At 41.7% G+C, this 18,949-nt stretch overlaps 1 protein-coding gene across 2 annotated transcripts in view; it reads left to right on the forward strand.

Annotated features, from left to right (window-relative positions):
- HS1BP3 (HCLS1 binding protein 3) overlaps positions 1-18,054 on the forward strand; it is a 693,029-nt gene extending 674,975 nt beyond the window's left edge. For both annotated transcript variants that reach the window (XM_069605896.1, XM_069605895.1), the window contains exon 7: positions 16,611-18,054. In XM_069605896.1, coding sequence (XP_069461997.1) covers positions 16,611-16,854 — 244 coding nt within the window. In that variant the 3' untranslated portion in view covers positions 16,855-18,054. The remainder of the gene's footprint in view (positions 1-16,610) is intronic.
- Positions 18,055-18,949: the final 895 nt, after the last annotated feature.

Consider the following 18,949-nt stretch of genomic DNA (forward strand, 5'->3'; position numbering starts at 1 on the left):
AGCAGCCAAAATTTTAGACCAGTATACCATTCACCCACTGCACTCCAAAGACTCAATTGATGATGCATAAGAAACATATCAAATACATCTAGCCCAAGGATCCCTAATGATGATATGGGAAAAAAGTGTAGAAGTGTGTGTTATTTTCTTCTAGTCTTTCCTACAGGAAAAGGAAGATATGATGAAAGGTCCACACAAATTACTGCATCAGAATATCACTCTTTACGAATATATTCTGAAGAACCCAGATTCAGGCAAAATGTTGAATACATTTTCCACCTCCTCTTCGAAAGTGAACTAGCAACTCTGTTATGGAGTTGACCACACATTAAAAACAGGCTCTAACTTTGCAAACTTATCCGCTACCCAACTGCTTCAAAAAATAAAAGACAAAGATGAAGTTCTGCAGTCAAATATAACAAATCTCTAGGCAAACATGCGTGGTACAAAATAATATTGGTTCTGATGTCACACTGATTTAGGTTGTATGCTAAGGAACCTAGGCCTGCCCACATGGTGTGTTACTTTAGGTTGTGCAGAGTATGCATGGGATGACTTGCACGACTTTGTACGCACTACAAATCAAAATAAAGATGGAATAGACATAAAAAACCAGGAGAACTCTGTTCTCTTGACCCTGTAAATGTTTCAAGGTACTTTCACCATCACTTCATTGCCATCCTGCACTTTATCTGCAATAAAACTAACCCTCTGCTCGTAGAAGTGCAACCCTTCTTTTGGAGAAAAGAATATCAATTCAGAGGAGCACCTCACATCCACAAGCTTTTGTGGATAAAAGATGCTCCAAGATTTGCCCATGATAGTGACACCACTGTTTTACAATTTATTGAAAAATACATTACCTGTGACATCCCTTCAGAAACCACATCTAGTGACCTACAAACACAAGTGTTATGCTTCCAAAAACATAAATGTGGCAAATACTACTTATGTAGATATAAAAGCAAACGGAAATACTATACCAAATGTTGCTTTGGCTTCCCTAGACGAGTGTTAAAGAAGGACAAGTAAATAGCTTAATGTCTTCTGTTAGACACAGCATAAAAGGCATATCCCCTACAAATACATACAACATTAGAAGGGACAGAGCATCCAAGTGCATCAATGATTACAATGCAATTATTGCCCTCTTGTGAAATGCAAACATAGACATACAATACATTGCATACAATTCCAATACAGTTGCAAGATATATCACAGCCTCAGTAGATGGGAAAACAGAGCTAAAGAACCTCTGGGATGACATAGCATCTGACAAAACACTATCACACAAATTGTACAGCTTCAGTATAAAAATGCTCTGCCATAGTGAATGCGGTTCCTAGAAAGCTGCAGACCGTTTAACAGGTACAGCCTTATATGGCAAATCTGAGCACATTGTCCGGCTAAACCTAGGACCAGCCTCATCCTGAAAAAGAATACTAAAAACCTACCAAGGGATAGAAACAATAGCCACAAATGATCCCAACAGCCAGGATATTTTAGAAAATGATTTACTTGACACCTACTACCCAAACAGAAGTAATACTTTGGAAAACATGTGTCTCTATGACATTACCCAAAACTACACCTACAAAAACAATGTCACACCAAAGGAGACAACTGTCAAATATTCAGTTTCAACTTGTGAAGGAAGCCTAGTGAAGCAAACTAAACTCAGTCTAATTAATCATGTAAAGTTATCATTTAAAACTCCACAACATAAAGAACTGTATTACATGGCCCTAGTCCAACCTTTTAAACCTTGGAGAAAAGAAAAATACTTATTAGGTGACTAAGACTCATTTGAAGCTGCATTTAAAGCAAGTGAAAGCAGTATAACAAATGACAATTTCAACCAGTAAGAAGAAATGTTGGACAATGAACGCCAACAAGAGGATGAAATTGAAGTTCAACTACAAAAAGACACTCCTGAGGGCAGTCAACCTTCCCTTACAGGAAGCCAGAACCATTTGGAGAACCACTCATTCTAAAGGAAGCAGAAATAGCCATGGCTGAGGTAGAAAATACCATGTATCAATATAAACCATCTGAGGAAAACATGTCAATCCTTCATCTCAGCTAAACGATGAACAACACGCCATTTATCTGGAAGTGACTCAGGAAATTGAGCATGGTTTTAAACATTAAAGTAAAACATTTACCTGTCAAAATCCTAAACCTCTGCTCCTGTATGTAAGTGGTGAAGCTGGCTCTGGCAAAACACTCCTAATTAAAATAATCTGCAAATTTCTACAGCACTTAACAAACCACCTCCTTTCGGCTGCTTACAACATAAGTGGTGTCACTTTACATGGATTACGACTCCTCCCCATAGAACACGAAAACAAATTGGAATACTACAAATTATCAATAGAAGCTGCAACTGAGGTGCGCAGAATTCTAAAACAAATGAAAATGCTCCTGATAGATGAAGTAAGCATGGTGTTCAACCTCATGTTGGCTTTAATTCATCTCAGAATGTAAGAAGTCCTAAAAACCAAGTACGAGGAAATGTTTGGAGGAAAACATGTTAATGTTTTCATAGACCTCCTACAGTTAACGGCAGTGAAAGGGCAACCTATTTTCTAAATATTAGGACACAAAAAATGTTGTATTGCTCTCGGCAGCATTGGTAATGTAAATCACTACACAGGACTAACTCAAAACATGTGCCAGACTGCAGACCTCACATATGCTAACATTTTAGAAGGCATTAGAAATGGGCTACTTACTAAAGATGCAAAATCCATCTTCAATAGTAGACTAATCCATGGGCTATATGGGCAAAACAAATCTGCTCCTGATGTCATGGATCAATTAACGAACAAATTCTAAAATGTATGTCCTTTATGCCAACTCTTGCAAGCTGTAGTCAATTCAACAAAACAATGTTGAAAAAGGAAATGCAACCTATACTGCATATCGGCTCCACTGACAAAATAGAAGTGCACGGCATGACACTTCCTATGTGTCAACAAGCAACAGCATAACAAAATAGCTGAGATAAATGTATCTCCAACACAGCCAGATTAGGGAAAATATTAACTTTGTGTTTTAACGGCAGAGTAATTCGAAAACATAACCTTGGCATAGAACAAGGCTTAGTGTCATGTCCGGTCCCACATCCACCTCCCACCAAGTCCCTTGCATTCCCCGTTCCCACTCACGTATCTGACGGCAGCGGCTCGCCCGGAAGTGGGGATTCCCAGCTGGTAAACCAGGATCCTTGCAGCCTTTCCTCCATTGGCACCTGCCGTGGCGATTTCCCCAGGGTTATCGGCACTACGTGGGCACTCAGAGTTCCCCGTGTCATGTGGTCAGGAAACATTCTCTGTTTACATCGCGGGACACGTGACACGCAGCTCGCGGTCGCGTGACCAGCATCATGTGATCTTACTCGCATTCAAATGGATCGGGGAAATGCGGAAGAAATGCTTCACAGCTGCTTCTTCGGAGGACTGTTTGGCGTTTGGTTATTTCTTGGACTTCTAGCTATTCACGACCACAAACCGTTTCACAGACTGCCTCTTGTTATTTCCCTTTGGATTCAGTCGTATTTTCTTGTCTTTTGGAATTCGACCTCTGGCTTTGTTTACTGGACACTGGAATCGGACTCCCTCGGCTCTGGCATTTCTCTTGGCTCTCGACCTTGGATTGTGGACTGGACTGCTTAAGGATCAACAACGTTGCTTTGCACATTGGCTTAGTTGTTTTCCCAGAGTGCTACCAAGACCTTTATCAGCCTGCTGCTGCCACCGGCTATTCGGAAGCTCCCGCTTCACTTTTCTACTCAGACTGCCCCTGTGCCTCAATTAGGTAAGCACCTGGTACTAATCCTTTGTCACTGTTAAGTACTTCTCATTGCCATTGTGTGTAACATAACCATTCCTTGCCTTGCAGTCGACAGGGGGTTCTTCCGGCGTTCCGCTTCCAGGCTGACAACACTCTACACCTGTGGCCTCAAAGATTGCATGGGCAGTGGTTTCACTTCTTCCTGTGTGGTACTTGGGGATGGAGGTTCCATATATCTGCACGACCATCAAGACAGAACACTTAGTCAATGGAACAATTGGTACAGTTATAGGCTTCCAAACATATACGAATGACAGCAACATTCAATTAGTCAATATCCACTTTGACAAACTTGAAGAGGTTAAACAAATTTGCTGAACAATAGGATGTTTTCTTCTTTTCAAAGACATGTCCGTACGCAGAGAGCAATTTTCTCTGTCACTTGCATATTCTGTCACAATTCACAAATCACAAGGTCTAACCCTAGATCAAGCATTGATTGACATTGGCAGCATAGTCTTTAAAGAAGGTATGAGTTACGTAGCACTTTCACGTCTGCATACACTCAATGGTCTATTCCTAGTTAACTTTGATGCAAGGAATGTCAATGCTGACATTCCTTGCATCCTAGAATACAACAGGCTACACATACGCATCTAAATAAGTACCCTGTACCTCAAAAAGAGAAACCTTTTATAAGACAAATAATAGAAACAGAACCTAAAGCAGAGTTCCCAACAGTACCACTAAAAATGACCACCTCCTGCATCAAACAATACAACCATAAAACTATCAAGTTCACATCCATAAGAAAAGAAAGACACACATGTCTCTTCTCCACACACATCTGCAAGCCCGTATAAGCATCCACAAACAGAACTCTATGGTCCATTTAAATTCACAAACACAACTGGAGTAAATTGTTATGCTAATGTGACAATGAATCTTCTCTTTCAATTGCCACCAATTGTTCGCAACATTTATTAACAGCTCAGAGTAGCTGTGTTTGCAAATGCTCATCCTTCACAGAAATGTCACAAATAATCCGACACTTAGTGTCTTAGGTATAAGGTAAGAATTGGAATACACTGCAGGAATGGTCAAATTCACGATAAACAGATAAGAAGATCCACAAGAATGCCTAATGTACTTACCACAAGTACTGGAAACCAAAAACATCCCTATAAATGAAATCTTCCAGATTTCATACATGTGGAAACATACATGGACTCTCTGCAACCATGTTTCCCAAGACCGCATAACTAATGAATGATTTGTATATGTATCCATACCAAATTGTGAATCCATTCCATTCACCAGCTTCTTCAGAATGCAAATCATGGCACATTATGCCTTCAGACAATTGTTCCACCATACAAATAAACTCACAAAGCCAAAATGTCATACTAATGCTTCGAAGGTACAATGCAGGTGATACCAAAAATAACTGTAAGCTTACAGGCTTCACACACGGGAAAGTATATCTTGGAAAGAAAACCTTCACAACAGTAGGTATAATATAACACGCTGGTGCCACAACTACTTCAGGGCACTACACTTCTTATGTGGAAAAAAAGTAATTGGGTTGAATGTAATGATACCTCTCTTACCCCAAAATATAGGTTACCAGCAAATTTAACAAATGCCTACTTAATATACCTACAACCCAAATGTAGTCACTAAACTTTAGCACAATTATCCTTTATAATACGCCAGCAGGTATCTAACGACATCCTTAATACTGCAAAAACACTTTGCAAAGTCCATCTAGTTAGAATACACCAACAGGTATCCAACTACTTCAAAAACATCCTTCATTGCAAAGCACTTCAAATATGCTATCTGAATTGTTATATGGCAAAACATCTTCTAACCTCTAATGCAGTTACAGTACGACAACAGGTATCTAACTATTTCAAGCGTTCTCTCAATTACAACATACTTCAGACAAACATACTATCACCCTTACACTCACATAACTGTAATCAGTTTTTTTAATCCAGTACAGATTGTTTTCCCAATGTTTATATAAAGTGAAAACAACAGCAGTGTGTCATACAATAATGTTTTAGCAAACATAGTACTTAAAATGTACTGTTAATGAGGGTCTAAAAAGGAAAATGTATATACCACTTCAGCTTTTGAACTATCATGCTTAACCAATTGTACTTTTCTTTCCACAGAAAGTAGCCACAGCAATCTTAATCAACTCCATATTCTGTGAGCACTATCGTCAATTGTACTACAATCATAAGTACTGCATTCAATTCAATTACATCATTCTTCCATATTACAAACACTTTGTACTCCCACTACAATATGTACAATTACTGTACACATATTCCTACTATGGTGATTCTAGCTGTATTCCTATTACATTACCTATAATTACAATACACATATTACTACTTTGGTGATTTTAACCAATGCACATATTCTGGGGGACATAGCCTGTAGCCAAGTCCCCCAGAATCTGGCCACTGACCACCACACAATTAACTGTATAACAAGTACGTATCATACACGGTCAACAAATAAAACTCACCCCACCCCCATTACAATCGAAGTGATGTCCGCGGACACCAAAATTGACTACGGGCCCGGCAGCACTACAAACCCTTTTTTCATCTCAGGAGCATAGCTCAGTGGCAAGGTGCTCACCTTGGAAGCAAGACGACGTGGATCAACACAGGTTTGAAACCCTGGTCGGCGCTTAGAAACCTCTGGGTATTAAGTGTGTTATAAATAACCTATCATATCATATCACCTTTTTCAGCTCTACATTACCTTCATTCAACTTCCCTACCATTTCTACGCCCTCTTTCAGCCATCAAATACCCCCAAATGTCTTTCCCAAGATGTCCGTTCACAGCGCTGCCTGCAAATTACTGCAGTGTCTGCGGACCGCTACGACACCTGCCTGGCCCATTTCAACCTATAAAAACAGCCACATATCATCTTTTATCCACTCCCCACCTGTCAAGCTCTTCTTTCCACCACCAAATGCCCAGCAATGTGTTTTCCAGACTTTTTCCCCATCGATCTGTCCGCGGATCCAACATGGTGGGCATTTCCCAATAATCTGACGCACCTCACGCTTTTCACCATCCAATCAGCGTGCATGTCTGATGTTTGCGGATATCGCATCAGCCTCTGGGCCAATCGCAAGCCTGTCCGCAGACCAAACAGGGAAGTGGGTCCACGGACCAAACCCAGATATCACACATTTTCTTATACCTGCTTCTAGCCTGTTTTAAAGAAAACGACTGATTTACTCCAAATTTACAAAAGCATGCTTTCGGGGCCAAGCCGCATGTTTATCATGCTCCTTGATTACAGCTTCCAACGCACTTTGAAATTGCTTCCCCCTGCAGAGTGGTGTGTTTCAGTATACACAGAGAACTGTTGTCTTCGAAAGATATGGATCAAAAGCCTCTTTTATTGCTTGCAAGGTAGCTACTCAGATTTTGTGTCCCACAGAAGTAGGCTGTGTGGTTACAGTATTGGTTGAGGAAGATGAGGTGGAGGAAGACAGCCTACTACGTGAGGAGAAAGGAACAACCTTTCTGAGAACATTGCGGTGGATAGATTTGGCGTGATGGTGCATGGAGGTGGTCCCGTAGGAGTACTGTCACGGTATTCTATGATTGAGTGCATTTCACTTTGGTAGCTTTAGCCTTTGGTACATTCCCAGAAGTGGTAAAGAACTGCCACATCCATGATTATCTCTGGCTGCTAGAGGTAGGCACTTCCTCTACCTCATGTTCTTGGTCGTCTTCATTCATCAAGCATTATTTTAACAAAGAAATTAATCAGAGGAAAAAAATATTTAAAGAAAATAATTTGTACAATAAAGAAACAGAAGACCGGAGCGATCAAACAAGAATTTAAAAAAGAAAAATCTAACTATACAAACTGACTTAAATCAGCCCAAGCATTGCTACACCAAACTGACGCAGAGGCAATTCTGGGAGCTCTGAACCAAAGAATCACATGGCAACTATGGTCCCTCTTGAAACACACTACCGAGACCGCAGACAATATGATTCAAGAAGTGGAAGAACAGGCCTGGGTATGGCACTTTACAGACCTCTACAAAGAGAGGCCTTACACACCGTCCACACAAAGTAAATATGGAGGGTTTGTGGAACCTAAATTGGGATCTTGATGAAATCACCAAAAGAATTACACAACTGAAAACTTTAAGAGCGCTCGGACCCGATGGCTTGTCAAATGCCAACTTAAAATGAGCTCCAGAAGAGTGGCCACCTTATTTGTACAGTTACTCCTCTTGATAAAACAAACTAAACAAATCCCTACGACCTGGAGAGCTGCAACCCTTATTTCTATTTTCAAACGGGGTGATAGGAATAATCCAATTAACTACCGACCTATCGCCCTTTTGGTTCCATTAGGAAATCTGTTTGTTTCCTTTCTCTTGAAAAACCTCAACATATGGGCAACCGCAAATGGCAGGCTGATAGCACTGGATTTGTTCCAAAGGTGGGAACAAACATCAACCTGATTATCTTAAACAAGTATATGCTGCATTTATTGATCTAAAGTTAGCGTTTGACTCCGTAAGTCGGCAAAAATTATGGGCAAAACTTACATCATGGAATTGTCCAGAAGCCATCCTTGAACCAATCAAACAACTTTATTCGAACACTGCTATTCGAGTCATACTAACGAAAGTGTCGAGCCTAATAACCACCTGGAACGGACAACAACAAGGGTGTCCATTGGCAGCCACCTTATACAACCTGTTCACTTCAGATTTCGTAGACCAGATCCTATCCTCAGCGACAAATCCGCTAAAGATAAATGCAGAACCTATACAAATGTTGATTTATGCTGACAATATCATTTTGTTAGATAAAACAATGACAGGCCTCCAAGTCAGCCTAGATACATTGGAAATTTCCATGGAAGCGAATTAATTACAATTAACAGCTCCAAATCAAAATTCATGATGCTAACAAATCGAAAAAAACGAAAAGAAAGAATACCAAGAGCTACCTTGGGCGGCAAACCAATCGAATTGGAAAAAACCATGAAATATCTACGTGCCATGATAAATCCATCAGGGAAATGAAGATGAATGGAAAGAGCACTTGAAAACAAAGGATCAATCCCTGGCACGTCAAGGCAGATTATTTCACTGTAAATTTGGAAATTTTCAGTAAAACCAATCATTGCCCTCTTCAGACAAAAAGTCATCCCAATCTTGAGTTACGCGTCCAAAACTCTAATAAACCAACATCACATCTGGCAATCCTACGAGGCGATCTTTTGGAGAAAAACCCTGGTGCTGTCCAAAAATGTTCCAATGCCGAGAATCTGGTTTGAATTAGCCTTACACAATGAGATGAATGTTACAGCGCTAAATCATTGGATAACACAGGTCGAGAAATTGATGCAACTGGAAGAGATCCCTACAGAAATGCTAATACAAAGACCTCAATACGCGAAACGGAAAATCTAAAAAAAGACTGGACAAAAACAATAGCTCAACAAACACAATACAAGTGGCACTTGAGATACGAAATTGAAACAAGAGCACTAAACGAACTTCCAGAGTATTTAGTTTATTTTTCCGACCAAAAGATCTGGGGTCTGTACTTACAATTTCGCCTAAATATTCTTCCAACAAAAGACTATCTTATACTAACAAATCAGACCAACATACTGAACCAAAATTGTTGGTTCTGTAACCAAGAAAATACGCTCGAAACACTATTCCATTTAGCGATGGTATGCACAGCCTTGACTGAGAAAATTGCCCTTTTCAGGGATTTCTTCAGAATTGCAGTAAAACCATATGGACACCAATGAAAGATGGTCTTAAATCCTGTGCGGCCATGACAAGTCATTAATTTTTACAATAATGAAATTTTGGATAGCCATCATGTCACCAATAAAAGAAATGTAAAATAAAATTCTACATCCAGAACCTAAAAGAAGGACTAAGAATAGAAAGATGACAAGGCTCTAAAATAACCAATACAAATGATAAGTTTGGAACCCAAACATCATTTTAAAAATAAAAAATAAAAAAATAAAAATAGTACAGTAGGGGTACACATGAGAGAAGTCAGTATGAACGCTGGAAGCCCCCTAATCAGGACCTTTCCGGCTGTTAGAGACCCTGAAAAGAGGGTGCCTACTTTTCCTAGCAGAAGAGCATATTACCCTTCTTGAACTGGGCTACGTATTAATTGCTGACTCTCTCTACATATGCACTCAGTATTGCAATGTATAACAGGGGCAGGGTTAACATAATGCGGCTGCACAAAGCAACCGAAAGGCACACCAGTTTATTTGCACCTCAATAGAGCTGGTTCCCTCTTTGCCAACTCCAAGTTCTAAGTGCAGGTTGGGAAGACCTGCACTTCCAAACTAGGTCGTTCCCACAGTGATGCTGCAGGCTGCCACAAGGACACACTGGTCCTCCTTAAGGGGTGGAGCTTGTCTAAGAAGGACTCTGGTGTAGTGCCCAAATGAGGGCATTCCCAGAGTGACCCTGCAGGCTGCCACAACGGCATGTACGTCTTCCGTATGGCATTGAGTTAGCCTGAGGAGGACTATGGTGTAGTGCCAAAGATAGGGTGTTCCCAGAGAGACACTACAGTGTGCCACAAGGACATGCTGGTCCTCCTTAAGGGGTGTAGCTTGTCTAAGAAGGACTCTGGTGAGTGCACAAGTTAGGGTATTCCCAGAGTGAACCTGCAGGCTGCCACAACGGCCATCTTGCTTATGATGCTGAGTTAGTCTGAGTAGGACTCTGGTGTAGTGCCTGTGATAGGGTGTACACGGAGAGACCTTACAATCTGCACAAGGACACACTGGTCCTCCTTAAGGTGTGGAGCGTGTCTAAAAAGGACTCTAGTGTAGTGGCCAAGATAGGGGTTTCCCATAGTGACCCTGCAGGCTGCCCCAATGGCATGTCCGTCCTCCTTATGGTGCTGAATTTGTCTCAGGGGTTCTGAGCCTCTGGGTAGGAATTATTTTTTGAGAAAACGTGTAGGAACAGTGCATCCGTGGGGCGGGCTTGTAAGGGGATGAAAACACTCAGCACCTTATCATCGTCTATGCACAGACGGCCCTGCTTGAAGCAGAGACCAAATGTGTTTGTGTTTTGTTTATTGATGCATTCGTTTGACAAGCAAGGGCGCATGCTGTATACTGTGAAAGAGTATGCTTCCCTTCCAACCAAAACATACACTGAAATAACAGGAAGTCATCTACAAACTGCAAGCATCTCATGTTATGCTTGAAAAACTGTACATTAGTTTCTTTGGGACATGTGCTTTTTTAAAGGGGCATAAATCAAAGCTCGTTCTCCCCTAATTGGCTTCTATGTAAGACCACATAAACTGAATGAAAATATAGCTAGAAATGTAGTGCATGACCGCACCTCCCCCCATAAACCAAGGCCACTGCTTTATTCTTCAAAATGGGCTTTGAAGTGCTTTAGTGCTGTGAGAGACTTTCAGGCTTTGCTCGCCATGTTATCGATATGCCAGGGGAGATTACTTGTAAATTAAGAATCATTGACGGTCTTAATATATCCCGATACCTGATTAATGACGTAACACGTACGACAGCTGTTTCACTGCCCAATATGTCACTCACTTTTTAAAGTTGTACAACTTTGTATTGTGGCTCCGAAACTGTGGGTCTTGACATTTGAGGTAAGTATTGTTTTGTTACAAAAGGAGGATAGCGCGAAAGAGAAGCCCCTCTCAACTGTTTACGTTTGACAGGTGACCTGTGCCAGACAGCAGGTGTGGAAGGGAGCATGGGTGCAGGGCATGGCGCGTGGCTGCAAGGCACACGGATCAGATGAGTAGGGCTCCGTTGAGAGAATGCGCGTGAATGGAAAGGCACACCTACTCTCCTTTACCCCAGGAAAAACAAAACCTTCGCTCACCTAAGCATATGTTTTGCCTGGTTTACTCTTACCGGCTTCTAGTTACACGATGAAAAGAAATCTATACCATTCTCGCCAGTGGCTTCATAAAGCAGATTGCCAATGGAAGGGCATGTGCCTCGCAATTTGCAAAAGCAGGAATACGTCGTTGGCGCGTTCTTGTTCTAAATTAGTAGCTCGGTCAGAGGCTGGGAGAGTGCCAAACGGAAACCAGTTAAACAAAGACGAGACACACAATCATGGGTGATCAGGGATATGAAGTGAAATTGATTTTGTGTTGAAACATTTGTGTTTCAAAAAGTCGATCAGGTTTTCTGGACCTCCCCATTTTCAATGAAAGAGGCGAAACCCTGATGGAGCTATTGACTAGGTGAAACATGAGTCTGCTAGTATTATAGCATCCATCTTTCTTTTGTTTTTCTTTGCGTGGATTATATGTATGCATGCTTTTAAGACATTAAAGAAAGAAGCATTCCTAAAAACGCGTGCCCAAAAGTTGTGAGGTATTTTTGCTTGTCTATCAAAAACGTCATGTATCTGCCATGGATTGTGAGGTTGGAATTACATGTACAGCCAGATTGTAGCAACACTGAATATTTCTAATTTGTGCCACCCGCCCCCAACTCTGTCAAACAGTTTATTAAGGCTTATCCAAATTTAAATGTTGCATCAATGAAATCCCCTGAACCATCTTCAGTTTCAGCACCTCTAGTTCTGCTCATGCCTATTTTAGCATGCGCTTCGTCCATTTCTCCCTCAAGACCCCCTTTAATTGCTTTCAATAGTCATGATTTGTTTCCTACCCTGTCTGAAATCCACCCAGCATTAATAAACTTCTTATCTTTAATAATCTGGGAGTCTCTGTGGCTCATCCATTTTTAAAATGGTTAGATGCCCGGGTATGAGGCATTTCTTTTGCTTCTTTTTTAAAATATGTTTTAAAAAAATATATAACATTTGAAGTGATGTACATACAGGACACCACATGCCACCATCACTTTACTGAGGACCTCAGAAATTCTGTGCCACGTGCATATTTAAATGGCCTTGCACGTACACATTGGGCATCTACATGAAGCGGTTGCCCCTTACAGCTTGCAGATGCAGGTCTAGTTAAAGAGATGAATAACTAGTGTGCAGGTGTTATCCCCACAGAATGTTACTGATTTGCATAATAAGGCACACGATGCACCAAAACTCAAAAATCAGTAACATTAACAAATGTGCACAGACCTGTACAGATGGGCTAACAACTTATTCAACAGCATGTTACTGATTAGCATTTTAAGGTACATGATAACCCCACAAAATATAAATGGGCAACATTAACAAATGCGAAAATAAAAACCTAACGAGTAGTCGGCAAAGAGTGTTGCGGGTTGGGGGATACTGGTTAAAAATGGGAAAAACCTGAGTGTGGGCCCCTCCCCCAATGCACATTTGTCCCAATTTCCAGAAATCTCTTAAGTGGGCACCTTCCTTGGAATCCCACCAGTGCATCAATCCTTTGAATACTGCATGAAGGTCCGCGGATTGCCAGAATATAGTCCTTCCACGTTTCCCACTTACTTGGGGGTTCCCCAGGAGCGGTAAGACTTGTGGGGAGAGGCTGCTCATTGCTACAATGGCCAGTCTACTACACACAGCAACTGATTTGTAAAATATAGCAGGATTTAACGTTACCAAAGTTTCAACACCGGGGCTGATATAGGATTTTCCCCAAGAAGACATTGCAGCCTGAGGGATTGCTCCTCTCATAGGAATCTTTCTTTGCAGCACCCTTCTCTAATATGGCCGCCAGAAAGCCAAGGTTGGGAGCTGGATAGTCAGTGAAGAGGATTGGGATAGCACCCTAATGGAGGATAAGTGAGTTCAGAGCCCAAGTCGAGAAGCGGTGTGAAATGAGATCAGGGGTATCTGAACTCCTGAAGCCGTTCTGCAGGGTGAGAGGAGAGCTGTGTCTAGATGCAGGCTTCCACTGCAAGGGGAGAAGAGCCATCCTGCCATTTAGGGATCAGGTTGAGCACTTTGAAAGCGAGCTAGGAGGGCACCTAAGGATGCCCAAGACCAAAGAAAGAGTTCACAGAGATCATTGGTGGCTGGGAGTAGGCAAGGATGTGGAGAGGCTCGTGAAGGGGTGCTGGCAGTGTCAGGAAAGTGACACAATCCCGAGGACGGGTGTGCAGCTGCTGATGCCTATTGAGCTACCCAGCATGCCATGGGGTTTGTGGCACTGGACATGCTATGGCCATTAGATGTGTCATGGAAAAGAAAGAAATACATTCTGGTGCTCATGAACCTATACTCCAAGTGGTTTGAAGTGAAGGTGCAACCCCGGGCTGCAGTGAGGTTCCTACCCTGAGAAATGACTTACTGTCAATCGGGTGTAATTGACTTCCCACACCGTGGAGTCCTGCCTCAAACAAATGGGGTGGGCCACCATATGACATTCTTGTATCACCCTAACACCAGTGTGGTGGCCAAGGGATTCAACTTGCAAGCAGGAGAGGATAAGCGGACACCACTTTATTGGTTTTATTTGTTTTTTGTGTTTTTTTGTCCTTACATTCTTTGATTTGTTAATGTTTCTGAGTGGGGTGCAACCCACGTTATCTCGCCACCGTGCTAAGCGCGTATAAACAAATAGTGACAGAGAGACCATGTCTAGATAGCCTTCAGTGTTTGCTGCACATCCTAACTACCACTCGAGTGGATTTCTTCAGTATTGATATATTTGCTGATTGTTCGATTGAACTAAGTCGCAATTATTTACTGATATCCGGTGAATTTCACCCAAATAATGTATTTCTTACGAATTCCATAACTAATTAAAAGGTGTTTTTTGCCGATGCAAGCCATATGCCTACGCATTTCGGACTATTTGAAGTCCTTCTTCAGGGTGTGATGGCTTAATCAGATCAATTCCACAAGGTACAAATTGTCCGCCAATTCATAAATCATAAATATCAACAACCAACCATCCCGAAAAAAGATTGCGATAAGAAGCAGCTTAACCAACATGGTTCACCATCATTTGGTATTAGAGTATTGAGTACATGCAGGCCACACGATAAGGACAAACACAGTACATTGACAAATGAGAAAACAAAAGCATTCTGTAATTGATCAGTTACTTCCAATGTTTTGCAACGGAATCAACAATTTTGTATTCATGCTTCCTTTTGTGATTTGTAACACATGGATCCGCATGTTTTTGCCTTTAGTACCATTAAAAATCTTTTGCCTCTCGTGTGTTTCCAGGGTTGCATAGCGTGCAGTGTGAAAAAAGATGGTAATATTCCATAAGTGCCCCACAAGATGGTGCTCCGCATGCCAGCTACTGCGTTGCCCCACTGGTGATCCTGATGTATAGCGTACTCCCTCAGTGATTCTGGTGGTATCTGACTCATGCATTGTACTTATTATAACTGATCTTGCTATTAATGGTCTGTGTGGCTCCGCACGGATAATTAAATTGTTTATCCTAGATTTAGAAAGGATACATCACTCATGTAAGGATACATAAATCGTGTGGTTAACGTGTCTCGATATATCTTAACTTAATGTGCAATATTACGCTAATGACGGGCTGACCTTCAGGCTCAGGTTCTCTAGGAATTGAATAAGGGATATGGGTGGAGGCCATGGTGGTTCGCCACATATCGCCTCTTTGACCAGAATCATGGAGTAGGTTGTTATACTCATGCCCACAATCTCTAGGTCACCATACCCTGGCTTCCATGCAGTGACTTTGTCACAGTGCATATCTAGAGACTCATTTTCGAGATCCCTGTAATTTGGTTGCGAGGACCAGTCACGTGTAGACATTCGTGCAGGTGGGTCCTCGCTGCTGAATTTTGGTCATTTGCACAGTAGAGTGCAAATGTGCAGGGCAAAAGGCAATGAACACTCTTGTACGCCGCCGTTTGCCTTACACCGTGCAAATTCAGTAAACGTTCCCTGCCATCTAAGCACGGCAGGCAGCATTTACAATGTATCCATGTGGCATCTGCCTGCTTTTTGCTGGTGCATAAAGACGGTGGACCCCACAGGGATCCACATCATTGGCGCCAGCATGAAAATCCATGCCAGTGCAAATGCTGGGAGTATTTGTATGGCGGAGAGGAAGGGAGCGGCAGAAACGCAGGTTGTGTTCCGCCCCTTCTCTCCGCCATGCAAATGATTGAAAATGGGGCGTGATCTGAATGGAAGGCGCTTTTACAGCTTCCATTAATGTTACAACGCTCATGAAAATGATCTCCCTAATGTTTTTGCCATCATGGGTTATAATCTCATCTGTGCCGGATCAGTTTTGAGGCTGGGTTCAATAAGTCAACTTTGTGTTTATTTTTGGTTTTGACAAATGTATCTTCACCTTTAATCGGACATCACCATCGTTTGTTTTTCTTGCTTTCATTTTCGAAGGTGTGACATGCTGGAAGAGCGTTTATAGGTGAAACTGTCAAATGAGAAGAACATAGAATAACGCTTGCAAGATGCACCATTTCTATCTGTTTGCAATAAGCACATATTTATGTGTGCTTTATCATTTCTATAACTTGCATTGTATTGGCAGGCAGAAATGAAAGGGTGCCGTTTGGTGGCAGTAATGTATCTCGGGTGATTCGGTAGATCCTGGCCTAAATAATGGTTCCAGGGGCATCACTTTCTGGAATGCAGATATTGGCCGTTCTGTTTGTGCTGTCTGTTATATAGCCTGTTCCGCGCATTATATAACACAGTAATACTAGCCTTAACGTGCAATTCAAACGTGAATTCTGCGTTTTCAGTGTGTGCATTGTTATTTTTGGAGCATTCGAATTCTTTTAAGTTGCTGTTCTTTTCATACGTGCTATCTCACGTGCACGTCTTCTGCTTTCAGAGTCGAAGAGGATTTTGAGAAACTTCTGAAGCTGGGCACAAAGAGCAGCTGCAAACCAAAACCAAAGGTGCCAGCTAAACCCCCACTGCCTAAGAAGCCAACAATTGCTGCTAAACCTGTGCCAATCAGCGCCCCGCCACCAAAGAAAGCGGATCACAATGTACAAGCCATGGATCAGACAGACATTATGAAGTACATCCAGGACAACGAGTCTGCAGACAAAGATACATTGAGTCTTTTCTGAAGGAAACCGTGTAGCTCGTCACTAGGCAGCAGCCGTACGTAAAGGGTATACACGCATTTCGCCGAATGAAATGTCATTGTGGGACATTTCATCGCCGGAATTCTCATCGCCAGAAACCCTTTTTTTGAAAAAAATATTTTTTGGGGGGTGTTTTGTGCGGGTTGGGATATGATTATTAAAGTTGGTGAGGGGTTTGGGGTGGAACACCCCCCCCCAGAAATAATAAAAAAAAAATACAGGGTTTCTGGCGATGAGATTTCGGCGATGAAATGTCCCACGATGACAAGTAAAGATGCAACACGCAGATACGTGGTAGTGGGGGAGGGGCAGCACACCTGCCACCGTATTTCATACAAAGCTCTCCAGAGAGTAGCCTCATCTTGGAAAAATAGAGCAAACTCTCAACGAAACCTAAAGTTAATGTATCTTTTTTATTGTTCAGGTTTCTAGCAACCACACAAAGTAGTTTTTTTGGCGTCGGTAGGTTCTAGTGAGAAACCGCCTTGTCTTAGATGTGCACACTCTAGCTATTGACACCATTCACACAAACAAACAGATGCTATGGACATTTCTAGTGACATCATGCAAGAAAGGGGAACTCCAGGTTGATGTTCTTATTTTTAAAGTATTGGGCTCCTTTACGGAACGTGTACAATGTCACTAAAGCGATTTCCATTGGGTTCTTCTTAGTCCTTCATACTTTTTTAGGAGTGGTGAGATTTAAAAAACACTTTAAAATTGCTTCGCTCCACCGTCATACTCCTGTCCAGGGAAACACTCAGGACGGCTTATATTGCAGAGTGTTAAAGTAGATACGATGACAGGATGGAACATGGAGATCAAAGCACTTTTCAAGGTTTTTGTCTCACCAGAGTCCATTAATGCAATAGAGATGCCTGGAGCGGTGATATACACAATGTGCTTTTTGAAAAAATAATCCTATTATAGATTACTTACTTTCTTAAAGATTATGCAAAAGCTTTTTCTTCACTTCACACTGAGTATACTTAAACTCCAGACCGAAACCTGTGACTCTGACCCAAATCTTCTGTGCCTATCTGTGCTTTCAACAAATCGCTTTAATAGTCTCTCCAAGTGTTCTTGAATTGTAATGGAAATAACGATTTATTGGCATATTGTATTTTGCAATCTTACTATAATAAACGATATAAAATGCATTTTAAAGTAATGACCATCAAATGTCTTGCCATCCCTTGACTTTCTTATAAGGGTGTATAGGCTAGTGGAAGAAGCACATGTATATTTCATAAAACACTTGTGTTGAAGGGCTGTTTATGTGATTAAAGAAACCAAAAAGTAACCAGCTTCCACAATTAAGGTTAGGTGCACAAGGTTGCCTGCCCCTACACAAAGTTGACTCACCCTTAAGTCAACTCACACACATTGAAGATAACGTCATTGATGACCTCCCATATGTTTCACATTATCAGTAATGACATCACCTACAGCTTTAATAATGGCATGGTCAATTATCTCACTAAGGAGAGCACATGCAATAGGTTACATGTTCAAAGTAGGGTTAGCTACCGCACAGAGGCATGTACTCTTTGCACAAACTCCCTAGCCATTTCCCATTACACATGCATTTCTCTGGTTGCAATGAGGCCTCCATGTGTTGCCCTAGTGGAATTGCAGTGTTTATACCAATATCCTCACTTAACATAACCTGTATCTATGCATTGTGCAACTCCCCCTGAGTACCCATGTGGTCTCCCAACCCACCGTTCAGAGGTATTTCCTGTTTCCACACGCACGCAATGCACAACTGTTCTGGAAGCACTCTTAGCAGCAATGTAGTCTGCGAACACATACCTGACATTTCCGTTTTCCAGACAATCCATTTTTACCTATGTGTCCTCTACCATTCTAGTAGGGTTTGTGACACCAGAAGACACTTGTATCACTTCTGCGTTGCTTACACCATTGAGGTATCGATGTACGCTATGCAGATGTATGCCTGTCTTCAACCCACTTCATCTCTTCACTGTGCATCCTCCAGGGGGGAGGATGCACAGTGTAGGGATATTTACATCATTTCCCTTATTGTGCATATTGCTCTTGACAATCAGCTACC

The sequence above is a fragment of the Ambystoma mexicanum genome, chromosome 4p (genome assembly GCF_040938575.1).
Source record: "Ambystoma mexicanum isolate Mex_15411 chromosome 4p, UKY_AmexF1_1, whole genome shotgun sequence".
In the NCBI taxonomy this organism is placed as follows: Eukaryota; Metazoa; Chordata; class Amphibia; order Caudata; family Ambystomatidae; genus Ambystoma; species Ambystoma mexicanum.